At 41.8% G+C, this 25,245-nt stretch overlaps 1 protein-coding gene across 4 annotated transcripts in view; it reads right to left on the bottom strand.

Moving 5' to 3' along the window:
• gad1a (glutamate decarboxylase 1a) overlaps positions 1-16,693 on the bottom strand; it is a 59,099-nt gene extending 42,406 nt beyond the window's left edge. The window contains exons 1-6 of one of the 4 annotated variants that reach the window (XM_080199042.1): positions 16,445-16,693; positions 15,203-15,378; positions 12,253-12,315; positions 6,961-7,119; positions 6,282-6,524; positions 1,825-1,915 (exon numbers count right to left, since the gene is read on the bottom strand). In XM_080199042.1, coding sequence (XP_080055168.1) covers positions 1,825-1,915; positions 6,282-6,524; positions 6,961-7,119; positions 12,253-12,315; positions 15,203-15,284 — 638 coding nt within the window. In that variant the 5' untranslated portion in view covers positions 15,285-15,378; positions 16,445-16,693. Of the gene's footprint in view, positions 1-1,824; positions 1,916-6,281; positions 6,525-6,960; positions 7,120-12,252; positions 12,316-15,202; positions 15,379-15,720; positions 15,804-16,293; positions 16,372-16,444 lie in introns of those variants that run through there. The other 3 variants (XM_080199039.1, XM_080199041.1, XM_080199040.1) reach the window with 3 other exon arrangements.
• Between the last annotated feature and the right edge of the window lie 8,552 nt (positions 16,694-25,245).

The raw sequence follows: 25,245 nt of genomic DNA, 5'->3' as shown, positions 1-25,245 counted from the left end.
CAGTCTATACATTGTCTCCTCAATCAGATCACATTTCAGCCTAATTATTTGAAAGAAAGGATCACTGGGTGGCTTAATGTAGAGTAAAATGAGCCAACAGTATCTAGAGAATAACAAATTGCATTTATATAGCACCATTAACATAATAAACCCTCCTAATTTGCTTCATCAAGAAAGAGCAGATGCCAAGAATTGAATAAATAAGAGAGAAAACCAAATGCATGGTCAGAAAGATAAGTTCCAGGATTCAGTTAGAACCAGTGACTGAAGGTTGTAGAAGTATTGGAAGATGGGATGCATAAAAGGTCACAGTAAAAAGATTGAAGAGAATGAACACTGATTTTTGGATGAGGGTGCAGAAGTAGTGGGGCGGGGGGGGTGGAGGGTGGGGGGGGGATGGTGAGTGTGGCATGGGGGAGCAGGGAGATAATCATAAGAACTTAGAAATAACTATGAGGATGTTCATTTCAGTGTGTTAGGGCAAGGCCCTGAGGGAGATTAATATAGGAAAATGTGAAATCACTGGGAGATAGAATGTGGAACATTTTTGTGAGTCAGTGTGAGTAAAATGTAGCTTAGGAGGCCAATGAGCAGGACATTGGGGAAGTCAACTCAATAGGTAAGGGAAGTATGGATAAAGGTCTTACTGACAAGAGGGATGAAGTCAGAGCTGAGATGGGCAGTATGCCGGGGAGGAGGACAGTTTTGAAAATGAGTGGGATGCATGCTTTGAAATTGGGCACTGAGCTTGCAATGTTTGGGGCAAACAAAAACAGCAGCAAGGAAATTCAGGAGCCCAACAGAAAGCTGCATTTTCACAGTCACAAAAGGACTGCTGGACCTCCTGAGAACTTTCAGAAGTTTCAGTGGTATGTTGAGAGACTTGTGGATAAATCAAAACTTACACATCCAGATCTCCAATGCCACTGAGGATCAGACTCAAATGACTGTAATAAACCACTGGGCTAATGCTGATGGATACTGGTTATTAAGCACAGTTTTATTAATCTTTTTTGTCATACTCTGAATCACTCTTAGTTCTAAGAACCTCCAGACATTGGAACTGAATGTATTCTTCTTCAGATTGAACCCATGTCCACCTGTCCTAATGTTGTGGTTTGTCTTGAAGCGTCACTGAGGTTTGCATTTTCGACAACCTTCCGATTTATTCCACATTACAGTAATGTGATGCTGACCTTGGCTCTGAGGAACGTGGCATTTCTGACTAAGATCCCCACGTGTGACCTCCACAGGCCATTTTAGATCCGCCTGGTTCAATTTGACACATGTTCACATGTGACATCAGATAACATCAATCCAAGTAAACCCTTGGCAATACTCTGCACCGAGTTTTACACATTCCCAATGACCCTCAAGCTTATAACAGCTCACTACTTTTCATGTCATGTTTCCTTTCATCCTAATCTGCCTTTGTACGCACAGCAATGTGCCGGACAGCGCGCTCTGCTGTGCAAAGCAAGTAAATCGACATGGGATCAGGAAAATTCTTCGGGATTCAAGCCATGAAAATGCCTCGCCATCTCTCTCCTAAAACTTAATGAAGGAAGCGGTGGGGGGCGGCGGTGGGAGGAGTTACTTTCCAATTTGTCATAATTTTTAAATTTTATTTTGAATTCAAATGTATGACCGATAATCAGGTCGCCAGTAAAATTGTTCTTGAGGCATCTTGAGCAGGGCTACAAGTGGCTTTCTCTGATACACTCATTGTGATGAAGTGTAGAGTTCTTCCCGGAGACTCGGGAACTGGTGCATTTGCTGTTGTGACACTCAGATGCGGTGGAACGAAGGGCATGGCGGACTTACATGTTAGTGTTGGCCGTTGACGTGAGCCATTCTCCAGCCAAGCCGATAATGTCAAGGCCAGACGAGAGCTGATTGAAGAACCGAGGGTGCCCTGCGGGAATTTAAAAAGAAACATCAGAGGTGCAGAATGAAACCTAATCAGTGAAAGGGTTTCAGCCCATGTTCTGTTGGTTTTAGATTCTTGCCAGAAACTGATTGTTTCTGGTAACATTCCAGGCGTTTAGTTTTTCACCTGCAGTGAATAGTCTTCTATTCCTGCGACAGTAAATCATCTTCTATTCCTGGTACTGGATATACATTTATGAATGTTTGTTCTATATAAAAAAAGTCGTTCGGGATGAATACAAACTTAGCGCCGTAAGTATGGGAAATGCAACTTGGTCTCCTAGCTTTCTGTAATTTTGATTTAATAAAAGCCCGTTTTGCAAATTTGCTCCACAAAATTCCGGGCAGAAATCTGAAAATCAATAAATTTAGAAATCCCCACTTCACTCAAGATATGCGCTTTAATTTAGCAATCTGACAGACTATCATGTCATTCTCTTAGTCTAGGAAGAGGTTTGCACATTAACCTATTTTCTAAGTGATTCGACAGGTTCCCTGAAATGGTGCTCTCTTACAAAATGGCAAACGAAAGATAGGCTGAAAGCAAATTATTGCGGATGCTGGAATCTGAAATCAAAGGAGAAAATGCTGGAAAATCTCAGCAGGTCTGGCAGCATCTGTAAGGAGAGAGAAGGGCTGGCGTTTCGAGTCCAGATGACCGTTTGTGAAAGCTGCTTTGATAGAGGGTCATCTGGACTCGAAACGTCAGCTCTTTTCTCTCCTTACAGATGCTGCCAGACCTGCTGAGATTTTCCAGCATTTTCTCTTTAGGTAAACGAAAGATAGGCTTTGGAAAGCTGTGATACAACAGCACTCAGCAAAAAAATACATTAAATGATGTAAAATCTTTCTGTCACTGCGTTTTATCAGCAGAATTTTGGCGAATTTAAACGTGTTTAAGTAGAAATGAAACACCATTAAATATGTGTAAACATCTGGAATCAGCCTTTCAGAGCAAACTCCTGTTCAAACAAGTCTGGCATCAAGCTTCATTATTTAGGTCGGAGGGATCGATCCTGGTCGGGTGAAGTTGCCGCTACCCATCAATTCCAAAAGACTCTACAAGGTAATTAGGTAGTGGAACCGCCAAATGAAAGCCAGTCACTCGCCATTGTTGGGAAATGCTCATTGCAAACCATTCCCTCGCAAAGCAGCTGCGTTAACTATTCGTGTTAAATCTCATCCTTAATTAAGAGTATGCTGACGAAATGTTGGTCCAGGCAGAATTACTCTGTACTGAAGGCTTTGGTCAGAAAGAAAACTGTGCGCAAAATCTACTGCTCAATTTTCCTAATCGCTATTTCCTTTTGTTTTTACTGACACGAGTCTGGCGTTTATCGGGCAAAGACTCGATGTATAATGAAGTAAATCTGTTTTAAAATTAGACTTTTTTCTCTAAGTGGCTTTTATTTAAACGCATATTACGTTCACTGGGCTTTATCGGCACCAATCAATGGATTGTCACAGGCAGCTAGAATTGCAAATTCACAACTATGCTTACCATCAATTATTTTGCTGCGACCGTTATTCTATCTGAGAAATGTAAACAAACGTTAAGAACTTGAACAATTCCTTCCAATCCAGAGCTAAATTGTCGCTTTGATTTTTTTCTGGCAGTATTTATTTTCAAAATAATAAAAAGGCCGGTTCTTGGAAATAAAAATACTGAAACATGGCTTTCGAGGGCAAAGGTATTCGACATCTAACAATGTAAATCTGTGGATCGATCCTTTAGTTACAGTGTAACGAGTGAATTGGATCAGTTGGGTTGATACTGGACTGAGAGGGACAGTAGCAGTCACCTTGGCTGTATTTTATTGCTGGGTGTAATGTGTAACCCGGACATTACTGTACAATTTACGGGAAAGATCTCTCCCCTTTGACATGAATTGCTCACAGTTTAAAACACACTGACTTGGTTTGTGCTATAAAATTGACAAACGGAGGCAGTGATCTATTTAGTAGGCAGCCTAGTAAAGATTGGCAAATATATTGGGCCACCTTCCCACCTGTTTGTTTGGAAATACTGGATTAAAGAATGCAAACGGGTTCAATGGGAGACTGCCAGGGGACAACAGCAAAGCAACAGCAACAAGACAGGAGCACAAGGTGCGGAGCCATCCTGCCTTTCTGACACTGTCCTCCAGTGACAGCACCAAATGTTGGAATCTGAGGAACACAAAGATCGTGAACAAATAATCTGGCGCAGGGAGCTCAGTTTGACCTCAATGTATTATGCAAAACGATATATATTTCCCTGCGCAAAAATGCCCACAATAGGATGTGTCATATTCTGCCTAAAGCACAGTTACCAGGTTGAAAATAACATACATCACCGTGGCATTCCACGTTTACATTTTGTGCCCGGTAGCTTTGTGCAAATGCTTATATTTGTTATTAGCCGCAAAGGTAATTAGGGTCCTGTACTGTTGCTGTGGCCATGACGGTGTCAAACCATGAATTCCGCGTTGTTGTTAGCTACAGCACTTCGACGCCAGTCGCCAGCCTAATGTAGCGAACTGTTTGAATTATTGTGTACCGTGGTTACAAAACAACTAGTTGAACATTAAAAACAAAATTGGGCCTTGACATGCTGGTTACAGATATAGCTGGACAGAATGCCACAGATCCCTGTGGTACTTGGAGAGCACCTTCCGGAGCAGGTATTGCAGCAGTGTCATGTACGGATTGCTGTCAAGTTAGGAGCAGTCAAACGCATGGCTGCGTTGAGTTAATTACAACATGATGAGTTCCGGAATGGGGAGGATGTAACTGAAAGGAATCATGTCAGCAAAGATCACTGACTGATCAAATCTTCCCCAAACTAAAAAACCCAGTCAGAGAGAATCGCCGGGGTTAAAATACAGCCAGAAAAGGATTAGCTTTCCCCTGGTCACGGTGTTCCCAGGGCGGGTGGGCGTATTAAACATCTTCTCCATAAGTATACCTTTTCATCCAATGGCGAAACCGAAGATTTCTCTCCCAAGAGAAATAATCGCCTTTCGGTTTCATCACGACGATAAGCCAATACTAAATGCAAATGAAGGTTTAATGCTTGATGTGGAACTCTTGTATGCCGTTACCCATGCGCTCTCCAGTAGTTTATGGACAGAACTACAGTGATTTCTGCTAGTAATCATGGTTTTAAAATACTACCTATTCAGTCAGCGGGAAGTAAAGTCTTTAATTATATTTGGGTATGCTTTTCTCATTTCCGTACCTAACCATATTTTGATTTGCTGATATATACAAGTCATATCATGGTCAACAAGAATTAAATCGCGTCTCGATACACGAGTGTGACCCTACTCCTTAGAAGTGAAAGGAGTGAGTTATGGCAAACTTTAGGGCAAGATACATAGCTCAATGTTAGCCATGCTATATTCACACTTAACTCAGCGTTAGCCATGCTATATTCACACTTAACACAGTGTTAGCCACGCTATATGCATATTTAACTCAATGTTAGCTATGCTATATTCACACGTAGCTCAATGTTAGTCATGCTATAGTTTCACTTAGCTCAATGTTAGCTATGCTATATTCACACTTAACTCAGTGTTAGCCATGCTATATGCATATTTAACTCAATGTTAGCCATGCTATATTCACACGTAGCTCAGTTAGCCATGCTATATTCACACTTAGCTCAATGTTAGCGATGCTATATTCACACTTAACTCAGTGTTAGCCATGCTATATGCATATTTAACTCAATGTTAGCTATGCTATATTCACACTTAGCTCAATGTTAGCCATGCTATATTTTCGCTTAGCTCAATATTAGCTATGCTATATTCACACTTAGCTCAATGTTAGCCATGCTATATTCATTCTTAGCTCACTGACAGGCATGTTATTTTCTATCTATCCCACCCATTTTAAAACACGATTTGCGACGAATTAAAACCCATTAGAGACAGAAAAACAATCCAACAGCTCCCAATTCACGCAAGTTGTACATTCATCCATCTGACAGAAGCTGGAGGCGGTACATGTTGCATTTGGAGGACGGATCTATGTCAGGATTATTTGGAGTCGAATAGACGTCACAGCCACATTTGTACAAGTGACAGGTTATGTTCTCTGTGCGCCCTTCACACAACAGGACAAAGCACACACACCAAATGCCCATTCAATGGCAACTTCGGCTCATCAAGAATTCCAAATGACCTTCACATAAACCATACTAGTAACAATAGACTTCTGTACCCAAAAATAAGATATTTCAGACTATGCAAAAACGTAAATATTTTCTGCTGAACAAAAAAGGTGTAATCTAATGCAGAATGGCGATTTTAGGTAAATTATAAACAAAACAATAATTATTGGTTTTAACCTCGAAACTTTACCTGTCCTAACGCCATATTTCAGCGTATCCCTGCAGTCCACCAAGATCTGCTCCAGAGATTCAGGATTATCTGACAGCTCCAGGTTGAAACCCTCTATTCCCTCCAAAAGCTGATGTGGGTGATGAAAGTCCAGGACTTTTGTGGACCTGTCGAAAGTTTTCTTGATGTAATTGAGGAGAATGTCGACCACTTCCAAAAGGAATTGTGTGGTCTGCTCTTCTCCATTTTTAGCTGGTAATAAGTCTGAAAAATAAAGAATAATTTGGTAGGTTATCACTATTGTTGTACGATGAACACATGACGTTATGGTCTTCATTAGTTCGGGAAAACACGGACTAAATCGAGGGAGCTTACCTACCACACTGTTCATTCAATAACTAAGCTTCTATTCAGTCAACTGTTGAAGCCCATTGTAAAATGCAGAGATACCATTCACTATTATAGAATAAATGTGATCAATAAAAACAAACTAACAGCTATTTTAAAGCATTCAGATAAAAATACAAGAGTTTTGCTACTTTTGTTTTAGAAATACGGTAACATGCCAAAAACAACTAGGGATACATGGAATGCATTTAGCATTTTACTCCGCTGCATCAACAATTGAAAAAAAAATCATTGCAGGCAATTATACTTACAGTTAAGCTTTCAGCAAGGCAGTTTTGTTTTCATACATTACCTCTGGCATAGAGATTGGAAAAATCAGTCTCCGCGCGCCTGAATATCGAATCCCTCTCGCTGTTTTCGCTGGCGTTCAGATTCTTCGAGGTCTGACGATCCTTCAGTGAACTTACAGTCCGGCTTTTGTCCTCGATGCTGTTGGTCCTTTGCAAAAAGCCTACATTGTTGCAAGAAAAACTGCTCAGAAATGGTTTCTTTCCAAACATCTTGGGCCGCCTTTGTCTCGTTGGCAAGTAATACGAGGGAGGTGTTGTGTCGCAAGTAGGAAGATTTGGTTTATTAGAAATCTTTACTGTGACCCACAACAGTGGATTTATAGGGAGTACTTGCCCGTAGGAGGGTGCGGTCACGATGTCGTCAGCGCAAAACCAACCATGCAAAAACAAATATTCGTTATTTAGTGCACTGGAAAATTCTTGCTAAATAAAACGCGGGGCACATTAGACAGCCAAGAGCTGCCTCGGGAAGAAAGCAGTTCTTGGGTCAGAAAGAGCCTCAGGCCGAAGTTTCGAATCCATCAGAGTGAAAGGAGTAATGATGAATGAAAGCATTCTGAAACGTGTCAGCTATTCTGTAATGTAAATCTCCACATCTCCAAATCAGTTCATCGCACGACTAATATTTACATAATCGACATATTTTCATCATCATTGAGAGTTCATTCTCTTTAAAATTGCTACTTCAGAAAGCCACAAATGTCATTTCGACTCATTATAATTTTTTTTGGGGGGGGAAGAAGACTAAACAAGGAAGTCTGCCTCTTTGACATTGATTAACATTGCCACAGAACTGTTTCAAACATGGACTACATGTGAAAGAGCAGCTCTAGGATTTTTGTTCCATTTTATAGCCCCTGGGCCCGGTTCTAATCAGAACTCGCTGAGACGGAATGAAATCTACCAAACTGAGACAGAGGAGAGCTGCTCTTACTCAACCCCGCGCTCGGATGTAGCCCATCCGCCTGCAAATTAGCATGTCTTCGACTGTTAACCATTGTGCATTTGGCCAGTAAGGTCCTGATTTAATCAACGAGGTAAATGTACTTCTTGTGTAAAACGTCCGCCTCACAAGCAGGTAGAATTATTTTCCTCTGAGCCAGAATGCCAGCCGATTACATTCATGCAGTCTAATTGTGTTATTGATATAATTGCAAGAAACCCTTTGCAACACGCGCTTACAATATACATATGATTTTTTTAAATGCCTTTCTTTCTAGCTGTAAGTTTCTCAGACCTAGTGATTAATTCCAATCTTAATGCCCCTTGGCCAGTTTTCTGGTTAAAAATGGCTCATTATATACAACTCATCTGCCTTTCTGCTGAGAAATATTAGCCTAACACGACGGAACCGACCCGACAGGAACCCACACTGCTCTTCATAATTTATCCAAGGCTAGACTGCATTTATGCTGTAATTTGGGGAGTTTGTGCTGGCTGGCGGTGCTATCTCAGAGAACAGCGAGCTGACGAATAGGCTTTTAATAAGTTTTCCATTAATCTGTTCCCTGGAGGAAGGCGGTGCCTAGCCAGATAAGGCTGATGAATTCTGAGAAGTGAGGGACTGCACATCCACGATACCAAAACCCAGCTTTTTTTTTTCATTCCTGTCAACAATAAGGTTTTATTTTTGTTCGTAACGACAGTACATTTCATCAATTCCGCCATCGAAACAATTACCATTGCTGTGGAAGAGCGATTAACTGACTGACTGGAATATTCCATCATTAGGCGTTTCATAAAAAAGCGGTTTCGCTATTAAACGGCGTAATGGGGACGTCTCTTAAAAGCTTAGATTTGTTTCTTATATTCCCTTTGTAAGGAACTTGATCTACGTTTGCAAATGATAAAACCAGCAACTCCTCTGCGCTAGTTAATGCTTTAGAACATTAACAATTGTTTCCCTAAATCCGCTGCGGGCAAGGAAATAACAAAAATCAGCCGAGACTGCACGCACCAAATCACCAAAAAAAAGCACTGGTAGAAAAACAACCCTTGAGTGATCAGACATGGATACAAAGTTTAGAGATGTTGAAGATCCGATTCCTTTCAACCTGTTAAAATCACGGTGCACCTTACCGCCAGATGGCGCAGTCCTTTGACAGTCCTCACTCCGGGGACTAGGGTCGCTAGCCCGTTTGTAGCGGAATTAACTGTTTAGATGTAAACCGTTCCAGTCTCGGTGCAAATTTAAAAATCGGTACACACTGCAAAGCAATGCTGTATTTGGCGGTGGGGAAGTTTGGCGACAGTGGAATGAGGCGTCAGGAAGGAGAGGGCAATTTTGGGATGCAACAGTTTGGGCAGCACCAGACAAAAACGGTAAACGCTGCCCGATGAAAATACTTTGTGGGCTTAATTCTTTGAATGTCGAAAGTGCCACAAACATCTCTTAGGGTGATTACATCTCCAAGTGTTCTGTGTGCGCGAGGGACATCAGTCTTGGGGGATCAAGACTGTGCATTTGGGGTGTGGTTTCATTGATTAGTCTACAGCCCAAAGCACAAATGGTTCTTCTGAGCTGAGAGACAAGGTTTATCGTGCTTTAGTTGAGGGGTAAACTGGAGAGCAACAGTTTAATCTCAGAAGCAGATGAGGGACACACAGACACTCCGAAACGCCAGTTCCAAAGTATGACAGGACAAAAATAGTGTGGAGATGCCGGCGTTGGACTGGAGTAAATACAATAAGTCTCACGACACCAGATTAAAGTTCGACAGATTTATTTGATAGCAAAAGCCACTAGCTTTTAGCACTTAGCTCTCCGAAAACTAGTGGCTTTTGCTACCAAATAAACCTGTTGGACTTCAACCTGGCGTTGTGAGACTTCTTAGAACGAAAATGGCCAGGACGGCGGGCTGATGATAGCTACAGGAGCAGGTTCAAGGCAGGATAGCAGAGGGACTATTTTATTTTCAACCCACTGGGGAGAATCTCCCAGGATTCATATGTCCACAATGGAGATCGCAGACCTTGAAAATGTGAAAGTTGTCATTGAAATAGTAGCAAAAAAAACCGTGGTAATTCAGGGAGCACTTTAACGTTTTCCAGTGTAGGGCCATGCATCTCCCCCAGTCAGGAAATGGTTAATTTTATGGCTCCGGAATTAACTGTCGCAGTTTAATTAGGCTGTTCGCTTTTCATGTTCGGCTCGTTGAGGTTTATTGCCGACAGAGAAAAAAAGATTTCCTTCTCTTTGTAAAACTAGCATCATTGATTAGACACAAATTCATGTTTTTCAAAGATCCGAAACAAAGTCGGATGAGATGTTTGAACATTGACAGGAATGACTAGTCCAATAGCAGTGTTCAGTTGTCTCCTGTACTTGGGGCCAATTTAATCACTCAAGCGGCATATTCGCATCTTTCTCGAATATGAGCACAACCGTTATGAATACTGCTATTTTCTGTGAAAAGGAATGATTTAGGGATGCATCAATTTGGAATTATCTAACAGCTGATGTAAGACGATGTAAGAAATTGTAAGTTTTAACAGTGGGAAATTGTGTTTATTCTCGGGTGTAAACTCTATGGCATTCGGAGAACTTATTCTAGCTGCAATAAGGTATTGTTTTCCAGTACTTCATTTCGCACCGTTTCTGAGGTTTCCTTTTAACCTTTAGTTATCCACACGGTATATTCACCAAACGGTCCCTTTGCTTCAGTTGCAACTGTTAAAGGTGTTCCTTCCACAAGGAGGAGCCCGAGAGTGACAGAGGTGAGTTCTTTAAAAACATGTTATTTTCTGAAGGGAATTTACAAACATTTATTGTCGTCCTCCGCCCAGCGAACGCATCATAGTTATAAAAACAAATGGAAAACGTGTAATATATATTTTAACAGGCGCTGTAATTTGTTTATTCGCGATGTTCTACCCAATTGTTTTTTTTATAAATCTCTTCAGAATAAAAGCGAACGATTTAATCAAATATGTTCTCCGCTTTGGTGAGTGTGAATTGTGAGAATAATAAAAATGAGGTGAATTAACCATTAAAACAGAACATGGAAAAACTGCATCGAACTGAAAATACAATATTTATTTTTCCCTGTTGAATTGGAAATAACAGAAATATTCCCATCTACTTTTAAAACTGCAAGCTGGTTGAAGAAAATATGAGGGAAATATTGATCAGGGTGAATTGGTGGCCCACATTTCACTTAAAACTGGTGATTTCTAAAATCCATATTTACTTTTGATTACCAAGAAAATGTGGGCAAAAGGCAAGTAAGTGTAGTCATTGGTCCACAAAGTTATCAGTATGAGGTGACTGGTGACACATTTATGGTTTTGGAGCTGTTTGGTTCATCTTTGTCTTGTTAAGGGCGTTTCGCAGTTTGAATGACATGACCTCAGTGTATGGTCCAGTCCTTTAATCTCTTGCCAATCTATTAAATTGCCCGTGTTTGTACCATCAATTAGCATACTTGCTCAGGGAATTAGTAGCTGGGGTTGGAGTGCAGCACCGAGTGAGTACCACATTGCCACAGATGTTTTCTTTGGGAATGAGACGTTAAAGGGAGTAGGGGGAGGGTCCAAATAGCCTTTGCAGATGTAAGATCAGGATCAGAAAGATGCCAAATCAAACTCAAAGGAAATCAGGGAATTCTTCCAGCATCACCAACAACAGATAGCTAGTTTTTAACCTTATTGCTATCCGTGGTGTTCTTCTGGTGGGCAGGGACAATTGCTGCATTGTCTGTGAATCGACATTACCATGAACAGTGACTACAAACTAAACCATCGGCTGCGATGCATTCCGGGACTTCAACGACGTGATAGGCGCTACATGAATGATTGTATGGGTCAATCCTTTAAAGAAGTATCTATTTTTCTAAACGTTTTTTCTCAAAATGTTACCTTTTCAGTTCTAATTTGGCAGGTAAACAACGTCGTTGCCCAGTAAGTAGGGCATGATAACAAACAGTTCTTACGGACGCACCCTATGTTCAGTGACCTCGTTAAAATGGTGTTTACAATTGGATTCGAGTGAAGGTTAGCAGTTACAAGGTATTTCCCCCAACACTTGATTCCTGCTGTAGTGCATCAAAAGGACGGAATCACTCGAAACGTTATTGATATTAAAGACGAAGCACTTGAGAAACATTGTTGCTGTCAGTTAAAGTAGCGATTTTTAAAAATTGTTTCTGAAAACATTGATGGTGTCTCAACGGGGCAGCAAGCCGGACGGAATCAGATTGCCCAGCGTGCATGTGGGTTTATTTTTATAGATCAACGTTTCCCAAAGACCTGCTTAAAAATCTCTGCTTATTAATGTAAAATAGAGAAGAACGTACCGCAGATCTTCAGGCCAAGTTTTCTTGTACAGCCGTGAGCAACTCCGCACCAAGAGTCATAGGCTGAAACAGGGACAATAAAAAGAGCGTAAAGATACAAGGCGAGATAGCATTTTTTGTGAGGTGTCTGTGTATAACCATTGAGCACATGCCACCACTTAATGCACTAAGCTTCCGATTAGATTACCTTATGGTAAAGTAATAAATCGCACGAAGAAAACTTGTAAAAGGAAAGGTTTGTGTTTGCGTACTGGCTTATCTCGTCTGGAAGCAGTTCCCGTTATTAAGTATCTTCCTGGGAAGCGGCTGAAATGAATCTAACATGAAAGAAACTCCAGACAAAAACCTGCACCTAGCAGCCTGAGATCCTTAGTCTATTTTATTAAAGAATTGACACGCACTGATAAACGATGTCTGTAGCTTTAACATTTAACGCCGCGAAAACATTTCCCAGTATTCTGTTTTCTTTCCTTCATACTCTGGTGTGTTTTCTGAAAATCCAAATAGAAACATCAGTTGGCCCGGGGATTTAATATCTACTGAATATTGGCATACTTCCGGGAAATTGGAAGCTTAAGACAAACTGGCGTGAAATGGGGTCAGCAGAGTAGTGCAAGAATTAATTAGCTGAAAAATGGTATTTGACTAGCTCGGATCTGCTTGACTAGCGGTCCACCAGCGAGAATATTGCACTGTCTTGCACGAGTTTTAACATTCCACTTTTTTTTTATTTTGCAAATCTCCGCCTGGATTTACACATTATCCTATAATTTTATCCCTTTTTCGCATATTGATGATTCATGCAGCTGTGCATTTGGTAGTCTGGCCGAGTAATTAATACGCCTATTATGCTGGCTTGGCAGTCCCTGTATAGTGAATTGTTGTGGACATTATACACTCCGGAATGAAATGTACAAAATGAGGACATTTATAATAAGTATTAGACTTTTCAATCATGGCATAAATACTCTCCACGCAGTCCGCCGGCGGTGTGCACATATTAAAATAGTTTATATTAATTAGCAATTACGGAGGTGCCGTATACATTTTTGCTCCATCTTTATGGTTGAATGAAACAGCAATTTGGACCTCTCTCCATAGTCTGACAGATCACAGCCCGGCTTTATGAGGCGTGTCAACACTAATGGTATCACAAAGCCAGTACTGTAGCCACGCAACAAAACACAGAGATTTAAAAATAGTCTTAAACGACGGTAAAAAAAAAATGAAAGCAGAAGTGATATATTACACAAGTGACATTTGGGAAAAGTTAACACATATGCCCAACTTTTTGCATTTTGGAATGGGGAGATTATTGTATATTTCTAATCTTGGGAGATTTATTTAGTTAACATTAACAGTAAGAATGCCAATGACAAATTTCGGTAGTTCTACCCATTCACGTTGCAAATGTATCATCGATAGAAGGCGATCTCATTTATCTACATTAACAAGTAATTAAGATGCAGGTTTCAGGACCGCGAATTCGTTTGGGAAACGATGTTTTGATATTCTGGATGGTGCGGAAGTTGATGTTTCCTGTTTCCCCGAGATTGTCTGTTTCTGAGTGTGATTGTGGCAGATGAGTACACATTCTCTGCTCTTTTGATCATTTTGGTGACTCTGACAACCCAGGTACAGCCTCTCCACGACACTTGTGCGGAGAAAAAAAATCACTGACACACAAATGCGCCCGAGGTCAGTGACTGGGAGATAAAGCGTGCCATGAGCTAATGATATAGAGCAAGGACAAGCAAGAAACACGATTACAGGCGAAAGGACAAAAATACACACCATACTCTTATATTTACAGACTCTTCAAGTCGCCACACCACAACAAGCCTTGATTAACCCACTGATTCCCCCGACTGATGGCGCCCGTATAAAATATACACCCATATTTCTGTACATCGCACTTTCTACTTTGGATCCCGTTTTAAGAAAATGTAAATTGGCCGGGATCACAATTTGAGTGTCGGAATGGTTGCCACACAATATATTTCCTGACGAAAAGTACAAATATGTGAATTATATCGAGGCAACTTCATTCCTGGGTAGTTTTAACGTGTGCGTGTGTGATATATATAACATACGTGTAAAGTAAAACATGGCGATATTGAAGGAAGGCGGGGAGGGATCAATTTCACATAGTAAAGTTTGAAAATGAAGTGTCAAAATTTAAAAAAAAGAGTCTGTGTTCGTGTAACGCTTCTTGGCCAATGGGAATTAAAATCAGCGTCTGAAGACCTTCAGGGCAGAAACATTACGCATGTAATGACCGCGATGCCCGTCTTTATTTCTGGCGAGTTTTTCTTTGTCAGTGTCGATTATGTCATCGATGAGGTTTTTTTTAGCCGATGTCAGAATTGTTGAGGCTATAGGGTAAGCTGATTAGATCTATCAGTGCCATTCTCCTCCTGGTCAGTTCAATAGCTCTCTTTCCTTCACTCTGTGCCGTCGCAGCTATTAGTGAGTTCATAACAGCTACAATTAGCTGCATCGGCCGCCTTCGCTTTCTCATATAATTACACTTTCACTCAGAACTCTGCACTAAAAGGGTTTGTTGTGATAATGAGCAAAGTGCATTTTCATAAATTGCCAAACCGCCTTGAAATTACTGTTTAAGAGGCTTATTATACATACAGCTGTATGCTTATTACCACAGCCTCTGAAAAGGAATTGCAGCCTCCAGGTGTTGTGGCTACAATATTAAACCGACTGTCTGCACCTTTCTGAGCATTCCATTGTGACCAATTCTAACGGGATATCAGCGCTGCTGATGTTCATGGCCGCTTAGCGGCAGTGAAAGTATACTTTTATTAATTCAATATTTTCCTGGGAAACATTTAGCTTTTGATATGTTTTACATTGTACACTGTGTCTACAGGAGAACCGTCAGGTTCCTCGGCAAGCTTCTTGTGTCGGTTTAAACAAAATAGCAATCGCTTACTTGTGCTTCTGTCCCCCGGCCGTAAATTTGTTGAGTTGGGGTCTTGACTTGCACTGGAAGATGAAGGAGCAGAGGATGCCATCGGTTCTGACAGACGCGAAGTCCTTGCTTAGATGGGACTGACAGCTTCCTTAGAATCCCTTCTTTCCAACACAAAGACACAAAGACGGGTGTTTCTAGAAGGAAATGAATAAGACAGTGGTGGTTAGTTTTCTGAAGCCGGGTGTGTGTCGGTGTGCGCGCGTGTGAGAGGGAGAGATTGCCTTGGAACCTAGTCTTCCCCTTTCAAACATTTAATTTATTAGCATTCAGGGCGCGAAAGTGCTCTCATGGAAGGTAGGGGAAGCAATGATTCGCGGGCACAGGCATGTCTCGCGTAATCGCAAGCAGCATTTGAATCAGTATTGGTGGAAAGGTATCAAACAATCAGGGCGAAGCTCTGGATTGTTTAATGAAATGGCGCGACGGAATGGTTAGCACTTCTGATGTGGACCAAAGATCTCATTAAAGGCATTTACTGAAATAATTTCCATTGCCTTTGCTTAACCGCCAGACGTCCTACATTATGCATCCGAACAGTGAGAGTTCCAGTAGGGCAGTGCCACCTCACTACATATATGACAACAATTATCAGTCAACAATTCGCTAATGTCCATTGTCAATTTGAATCTATTTATGCAAAAACACCCCTAAACGAACCAGCCGCAAAGAGCAAAGAGATCATTGTTACATTGACTGTGATTCTTGTATTGTCCAATGCGATATGACCCAAACTGTAAAATAAGCGGGGTCATGGTCAGTCAGAGCCTTTTGATTCGACACCATCAAATGGAAAGGCTGAACTGACGCAATTTACAAGTCCCATTTTATAATCAGCCACACCACGGTTAGATACAATTAATATTGGAATTATCCGTCCAAAGGTAGAGCAAAATCCGTAGCACAAGCGAGCAATGATTACTCAACATGGAATTCACACTGACAGTGTTTGGACCAGTCGATGGCATTGGGACACAATGTGTTTCACATTCCAGTTCAATCCTGTCGGACTTTTCCATTTTTCTTTCTAATTAAAGACCTCTTTCACTTACCCACTGGGATTTCCAACCTCCCAAACTATAATCCTTTCCAGGCGGAGGAGCACGGCTAAATTGGTGGTGGACTTGCCGAAATGGCTCCTGCGTTAAAAGGTAGCCTCTAATAAAATGGTATTTTTCAGGTAGACGATGACGAGGACCTTACCGCTTGGTGTAGACGCCCAGGTAGCAGACTCCGACCATCTGACGCCCAACAACCAAATTAGATCCTCAGACATGCAAGTTTCTGTCAGCATGAAGGGCGCTTATAACACTCCAAGGGAAACGACGACTGAATATAAATCGAGTACAAAAAAATTCCATTCAGCATGACCTTTTTTTTTCTGAATTACGCTTGATTTGCTGTTTTAAAAGTGTGAATCGCCCCGTTTATCCGACACGACGCAGGAATGAGTCACACACACCTCCTCCTCTCCAAAATGTGTCATGACAATATTGACCAGGTTGCTTTGTCTGCACAAATCCACCGCCCCGCTGCCTTCCCCCCGGAGTTACGTGACTTTTCCAGCAGGTACTTTTTGGTGCCTTCAGGCTTTGAGTCGCCTTGTTTCTGAATCCAGATCACGGAGCAGGTGCACCTCAGGAAGGGGTTGGAATATCTAACAATAGATACACATCTGAGCTGCAGCCTGACATCAAAGCAAGGCAAACGGCAGACTCTTACAGCACGGCCTTCAAAACTTTGAAGTGATTTATTGTGTTTTAATCGATTCACCGCTGGCGGTGTGAACCTTCCTGCTCAATGAATAACCTGCCGCCTTGCTTTTGCTCAGCGCGGTGTGTGAGCCCCAACAAGGTGAAATCCTTTACATCTCTGCTTTCACAAGCATTTTAAGAAAGCTGGGAACAAAATAGGTCTCCCCCACACCCGCCCCCACGGTTTTATGGCCATTTGAGAAGGTTTCGCCATTAAGATTAGAGGCACGGCAGGTATTCCAGCCTCATTGGCAGTGGCTTTGGCGGCCACTGATTTCAGATCCGGTGGAAATCTGAGAGCTTCAGTGACCAGCAGAGGGCGGCCACGCTTGTCAAAGCCACAACAAGGTGCACCTTTGGAGAGGTGGCTCACTCAACAGCCACATCCATAAAGTACATGTCTGCTGGCAGCTGTCACATCTTTCACTGTACTTTGCGTTAAAAGAAAAAAGTAGGTATACATCCAGGAATGTGAGATCGCCGACAGTTGGCAAAGCAACAAATATGTCCTTTTTTAAAAAAATAACAATGCGATAACTTTTGAATCGCGGTGGGAAGTAGGGTAGACATGAGTGAAGGAAAATGCGATGACGGAGGAGCAAGTGCAATTAGATTGGTGGAGGATTACATTCTGAAGAAAGCAGAAAGGGAGAAGAAGGAGGGGGTGTTAAAAGCGGGAGGGAGTGTACGTGGACAGTGGAATTTGAACTCAGTTTTTCTGGGAAGCATGTGGCAGCTGACATGGTGACCCATAAGATAAACAAACCATTGTCAAGAAAAGAGAGAGAACAAGATCAATTATGCCGAGAATTTCAATTTCATAAGCGTTTTTGTGCGAAACACGGAGTAATTTGTTGTGGACAGAATTGGTTTTCTAAACTAACGTCAAACCAAAAATAGGACGCATTGTGCAGAGCATTCCACAATTGCCATAGAACTGCGTCTGGATGAAAAGATAGGAAATGGGGAATGGGCCAAGACACAGTGGAAAGCAAAAAGTTCTGGGCATGGAAGTATCGAGACACCTGTTATTTTCTCAAAAGTGTACTCATACTTCACAACGTAATATTCTTTATTTTGTTGGGTCTATTTTTACGGAGGGATTATCCGCGCATTATCATTTCGCGTCGACTTTTTCAAAGTGAAACTACTGTGCTGAAAGGCGTAATCTCAATTTTAAAGGAAACTCTGTCCCGATACGGAATAGCCTCATTGCACAGATTTCAGGAATTCTAGATTAGCAGCTCCGTCACTTTGCATCTTTAAATGAACCGTCCCATTAGACAAATTCTATCTCTTTTGTTGCCTGTCCCGCCGCACGAATATTGACTTTGTCTCGCGGCGAGAAACTGAATCAAAACCCACCTATTGAATTAAAATGATCTAAAGCAAATGCCACACTGCTGGAAGTATTTGGATTTTCAATGAAGCAGTTGGGAGGGTGAACAGATTATAGCAGACATGCAGTTTCACAAAGAAAGCCAACAGTATTCAGACAGGAACAAAGTAATTGTATCTGGAAATTAAATATATGAGAAACCAAGATTGTGGAACTCGGGGGTTGGGGGAGGGGCTTCAAATCAGAAAAAATGCAAAAAATGCAATACTTTGAAAATGTTAAACTATATATATTTAGACAAACTGGAACCGTGCCTCTCCTCCTATTTTAAAATATTAGCCCTTCAATCCAATGCCATAATTAAACATTTTTATCAGCGTATCGACATGTTCCTTCATCACATATCGTAAACGAGAGACCACACTGGGAACCTTTGACATTGCAAGCAGCGGTGTGTGCATTGTTAAACGTATTTCAAAAAATCTTAATTATAAGAAGCGTTTGATGGAAGTGTCATTTCGCTTAAAACAATTCCGCTCGCCGAATTAAGGGGAAGATGTGTGCTGCTCATTTACATTTTATAGGTATGGTATGAAATTCTAATCACTTAGCCCTAGATGGAGGCGATCTGTAAATCTTTTTGTTTTAAATGCCAGCACCCGAACGTCAAATTTATACATTGGTAAAATTTAAACTATTGACGTTTTTATCTACATTCTGAGGGAGCAATGTAACTATTGAATGACATTCAGGTGAATGAGAATTTCCTGTTAAAAACGTACAGCCGCATCACCCAATAGTTAGCACGAATTTCTTGGAATTTTAAATGTGTGGGAATCGTTATATTTTATGTAACACAGTAAGCAGCCAGCCTATTCTGTAGTTCCAACAACAAAATCTATTTCACACTCTTCAGGTGATAACCTAGTGGGATTTCGGGATAAGGCTCCAAAGTGGATGTTTTTCATAAGAGAAACAAGAGAAAATGTACCGTAATTGTAAAAATATATATAAAAAATAATAGCTGAGACTTTCGGTTGGTTCACTGTTCCCTGAAGACGATACAATTTACATTAGTCTTAGTCAGGAATTATAGGCCGGTTAGTTTATCGTCTGTTGTAGGTAAAATGTTAGAATCCGTCATCAAGGAGGAAATAGCGAGGCATCTTGAGGGGAATTGCTTGATTGAGCAGACGCAGCAAGTCGTTATGGGGAAGTCGTGTCTGACAAATTTATTGGAGTTCTATGACGATGTGTCTAGGGCGGTGGATAGAGGAGAGCCGGTGGATGTGGTCTTTCTTGATTTTCAGAAGGCGTTTGACAAGGTGCCTCACAAGAGGTTATTGCAGAAGGTAAGGGGGCATGGAGTTGGGGGTAGGGTGTTAGCATGGATAGAGGATTGGCTGTCAAATAGGAGGCAGAGAGTGGGGGTCAATGGGTGCTATTTGGATTGGCAGTTGGTGACTAGTGGAGTGCCCCAGGGATTGGTGCTGGGGCCTCAGCTATTTACCATTTATATAGATGATCTAGAGGAGGGAACCGAGTGTATGGTGTCGAAATTTGCTGATGACACCAACATTGGTGGAACGGCAAATTGTGCGGAGGGTGTGGAGAGTCTGCAGAAGGATCTAGATAGGCTGGGCGAATGGGCCAGGAACTGGCAAATGAAATTTAATGTTGGCAAGTGCGAGGTGGTCCACTTTGGTAGGAAAAATGGTAGGAAGGACTATTACTTATGTGGTGAAAAACTGCAGCAGGCGACGGTGCAGAGGGACCTCGGGGTCCTTGTGCATGAGTCGCAAAAACCCAGCCTGAAGGTGCAGCAGGTGGTCAGGAAGGCTAATGGGATGCTGGCCTTCATAGCAAGGGGGGATTGAATATAAAAGTAGGGAGGTCTTGCTGCAGCTGTATAGGGCACTGGTGAAGCCGCAGCTGGAGTACTGTGTGCAGTTTTGGTTGCCGCACTTATGCAAGGATATTTTGGCCTTGGAGGGAGTGCAGAGGAGGTTTACTAGGCTGATGCCGGAGTTGAGGGGGCTGAGCTATGAGGAGAGACTGAATAAACTAGGCTTGTACTCGTCAGAGTTTAGAAGAATGAGGGGAGATCTCATTGAGACATATAAGATGATGAATGGGATGGATAGGATAGAGGTGGAGAGACTCTTCCTGCTCAGAAAGGACAGTAGAACTAGGGGGCACAGCCTCAAGATAAAGGGGGGGTGGTTTAGAACAGAGTTGAGGAGGAACTTCTTCACTCAAAGGGTGGTGAATCTCTGGAATTCTCTGCCCGTTGAGGTGGTGGAGGCTACCTCGCTAAATATTTTTAAGACGCGGGTTGATGGGTTTTTGATAAGCGAGGGGATTAAGGGTTATGGGGAGAGGGCAGGAAAGTGGAACTGAGCCATGACAGACCAGCCATGATCTTACTGGATGGCGGGGCAGGCTCGAAGGGCTAGATGGCCTACTTCTGCTCCTATTTCTTATGTTCTTATGTTCTTAGTCACATCCTTTCGAGTGCGGTAACGGCAAAGCCACCTGACCTCAATGTTGGTAACTGTGGAATGTGGCACTCAGCTCTTGAAACTATTAATGACTTTCTCATTGAGCTGAGTCAGAGACGCTCTTGCTCGAATGGTCGCTCACCTAGTGGTTAATCCTAACGTTAGAATGGGGGCAGAAGGTTTATCTTTTTCATGATCAGTTTGAACAATTTTCAGAGGGTCCAGTTACATGTTTACTGACTCAGTTTCCTTCTCCTTCTTAACAGATTCACAGTGACACCTGATAGTGTGGGAAATTAACCTCTTAAATTTCAGTGGAAGTCTCACAACACCAGGTTAAAGTCCAACAGGTTTATTTGGTAGCATAAGCCACTAGCTTTTGGAGCACTGCTCCTTCATCAGGTAAGTGGGAGTTCTGTTCACAAACAGGACATATAAAGACACAAACTCAATTTACAAAATAATGGTTGGAAATTTTGTAAATTGAGTTTGTGTCTTTATATACCCTGTTTGTGAATAGAACTCCCACTTAACAAATTAAGTAGCAACGCCACGAAAGCTAGTGGCTTGTGCTACCAAATAAGCCAGTTGGATTTTAACCTGGTGTTGTAAGACTTCTTGCTGTGTTCATCCCAGTCCAACACCGGCATCTCCACATCACAAGTTTTAGTGTACAGAAGCAGTGCTTCCATGGAATTAATGTAATGCAGGCAGGCTCATGTCCTTAATCGTAACTTCACCAATTAATTTATGATAAGCCTGCTGCTTTTGTTAGATTTAAAAGCCAGACCACAACACCCAGATGACCATCTCCTCAGAGCCTCCCATATAACCTCCACCTCATTACATTACAGCACAGAGGAGGCTATTTGGCCCATTGAGTCCAAGCTCTCTTTGGAACAATCCAGTCAAGTCCTATTCTTCCATTCTATCCCCATAAGTTTATTTTGCCCATCCAATTTCCTTTTTTCTATATTAATCTTTCTGCATCCATCACCCTTATAGGTAGCAAGTTCCAAATCATTACCACTTGCTGTGTAAAATCCCCTTGCATCTCATGCCCAAAACTTATGTCCCTTAATGCTTGTACAATCAACTAATGGAAACGGCTTTTCTTTGTCTAACTTACCCCAGCTTCTCTTGTTGCTTCGAACATTGGAGCTAAAATCATTCATGGTTTACCTGCTTTTGTACTCAATAACTCCATATTGAAGCAAGTTCCCATAAGCTTTGTTACAGCTCTCTTAATATGTCCCGCGATTTTCAAAGCTCTATCATATGATCCCCCAGATCTCTCTTTCCTTGTGCACTCTTTAAAATTGTACCATTAATTCTATTTTAACTCTCCCTGCTCCTCCTGCCAAATTGAATCACACTTCTCTGTATTAAACTCCACCTGTCACTTGTCTGCCAATTCTGCTAGCCCATGTTCTGTTGCAGTTGATTGATATCATTTACAGTGTTAGCCATACCTCCAAGTTGGGAATCATTAGCAAATTTTAAAATTCTAAAAAAAGGCAATGGTCCTAGTACTGATCCTTGTGGAAAACCATTGTCTGTCATTGCCCAATCTGAAAAATAACCTTCTTTGCTTCCCCTGCCAACCTATAGTATTCGGTTGGATTTTCACTTGATGAATTCACCTGACATGTATCATACATGCTCTTTTTTGTTTAATCGTATTTTCTATCACTTTAATCATATTTTCTGTCATTTAATCATTGATGTCCTTACCTTTTGCCCTTGTTGAAATGTACCTAGCCTGTATCTGAGACATTCCTTAAGGATCACCCATTGTTCTGTTAGTTTTATCTGTTAATCTTTGGTTCCATTTTACCCTGGATAGGTCCCTTCTCACAACATTGAAATTAATCATCTTTCAATTTTGACACTCTAGATTGTTCCTTGCTCTTCTCCATTGCTTATAGATGTACATGATACAATGATAACTCTTACACAAGGGTTCCCTGACAGCACTTGCCCCAATTCATTTCTCAGCACCAGATACAGCAAAGCCTCCTTCCTAGTTGGGGTGAGAACATATTGGTCAATGAAGTTCTTCTGAACATACTTTGGGTTACCGTCTCACTCATCCTGAAACTGTAAAATCCCACCCAGAGTCAATGGATCTTCCCATTGTCTGCCCCTTGCCCTCTTTGATTCCCATGGTGGGTGGAGTGGTAAGCTTCAGGCACAGAAATTCCAGCCCATTTACCATTTACTCTAACATTATCCAGCTGATATTTGAGTAATTCAATTCTCCAACCTCACCCCTCTATTGATCTTGTGAATCTCTAGTGATTTATTTCCCTAATGATTTCTCTTATATCTTATTCTCCATTTGGAGGCCAATAGAATAGTCCCAGTAACATGCGTATCCTTTTCATTTCTCAGATCTAATTAAGTGGATTCTATCTTTTCTCCCTTCAGGATATACTTTCTTTCCACCTCTAGAATGTCTTTCTGTTGCACCATCTCACTTTTCCCTTTCCTGCCCTTTCTGAACACTTTTAACATTAAGCAGCCAGTCCTCACCATTTTTAAGTAGATAGAGCTCATTGACTTCATTTCTCATAAAGGTTGAGATCATTCATTCAGCTGCTTCTGGGTATCAACTCTTCCCCTTTCCCCTGGGCTTGTGCTATTTGAGCTCTGATCTGACACTTCTCTTTAGGGTCCCTCTCATCTACCCTCATTCTCTTTCTAACCTCAGTTCATCTACAAGACACATTTATTTTTCTTTGACCCCAAACCCACTATCCCAGTAAAATGTGAACCAGTAGATGACTTTCAAGGGGCATTTTGACAAATACATGAAAGGGATGGAAATAGAGGGATATGGTCCCCTGGAGGATAGGGGATTTTAGGTCACAGGCAGCATGGTCGGTTCAGGCTTGGAGGGTCGCAGGTCCTGTTCCTATGCTGTAATTTTCTTCGTTCTTAGATGCCACATGGCATGCTGACAGATGTCTGATGAAGCAGCTACAGGAATGAAAGACTGCAAATACCTAATGTTTTATTCTTTCCCAGGGTGGATGCAGGAGGATCAGCAGCCCTGATTGGACTGCAGCAGCATGGACATCAAACCTTACACAGTTCCATTAGAGAGATCATAGCATATGTAGCCTAGGAGACTGTGGCCCAGCTAGTGGACCTCACCCCTTTGGTGAAGCAAGACATGACTGCAAAAAACAGGCGATTTATTTAATAATGGATTGTGAAGGCCACCCTACCTCAGAGGAAGCCTTGCACTCTGAGGAACTACACCATTGGAAAGAAATGCATCCTCCATCAATGCAGACACACAAACACTTCGGTGGGGCTTCCTGCAAGTTTAGAACGGGTAGCATGAGATGAGTATAGCTTCACAAGAGCGGGAGCTAGCAACGGAAATAGAAACCTTTCTGGGCCGTCTGTATTGCAGGATAAAGCACAGTTCCAGCTAGGGTACCTAGCCAGAGAGCAGAACTTGGGGTCATATATTAAACAGGTGCTTGTATAAGATGGCATTGCAATGGGAAATAATGGAATACCTGTCAGAATATCTTGAGGCAATGTAATGCCTTGGGCAGAGAATGGAGGAGTCTATAATATCGGTCTCATTATGCTAACACAGAATATTTGCAGATATATTTTCTTAAGAAACATCTTATAGTGGCTTTATCTGGCACAAGAGAGAACAAGATCATGAGGCATTGCATTGTTTCCTGTGATGATGTATCCTCTCATGAGCATATTATAGTTTGAATTATACCACAGAGTCCATTCATGAGAATCACAATGTCTCGGTGTGAGTTTCTCAATTGAAAGAAGGGCTTCCCTCATGGACAGTCATATGTAGCAGTGCAGCAAATGGATGCCAGAGAGGCAGCCTGGCATGGACAGATTGTTTGATGCATTCTGTGGTATTGACTAGTCAGTTGCAGTGGATGCATACACACCCAGTCAGCTGTTTTTAAGAAATACGGACGTGCAGCTGAGCAGTGAAAGGGCTGACTCAGGAAGGGATGATGTCGAAAGTGCCACAATTCATGTGACCCCATTTTCTGATGCCACTTCTCCACCTCTCTGACTGAGACACACAATGACCTTCCTGCCCCTGTGATCAAGACTGTTTCTGCACAAATGCAGCTTCTGCAGTCTACCATCGTGTGCATGGTGACCCTCAGAAATAGGCATCTCAGCCTGTTGAGCACCTGCCTCGATATTTTTTCCAGCCATGAGGAGCACCATGTGGGGGCTGTTGAAAGAGGAGCATGTTGGCATCACCTAGGTGAACATCAGAATGCTTAGGTTCAATACTCACACAAATGCTACCATGGGCTGGTTGGGTCATAGCTAATGCTGTGCTGTATATTCTGTGTAATTCTACACAATATCCTCCACCAAAAAGAATACTTTCTCTCTAAA

The sequence above is a fragment of the Carcharhinus amblyrhynchos genome, chromosome 11 (assembly GCF_965287045.1).
Source record: "Carcharhinus amblyrhynchos chromosome 11, sCarAmb.v2.hapA, whole genome shotgun sequence".
NCBI lineage: Eukaryota > Metazoa > Chordata > Chondrichthyes > Carcharhiniformes > Carcharhinidae > Carcharhinus > Carcharhinus amblyrhynchos.
This window is presented reverse-complemented; position numbering and strand designations above follow the sequence as displayed.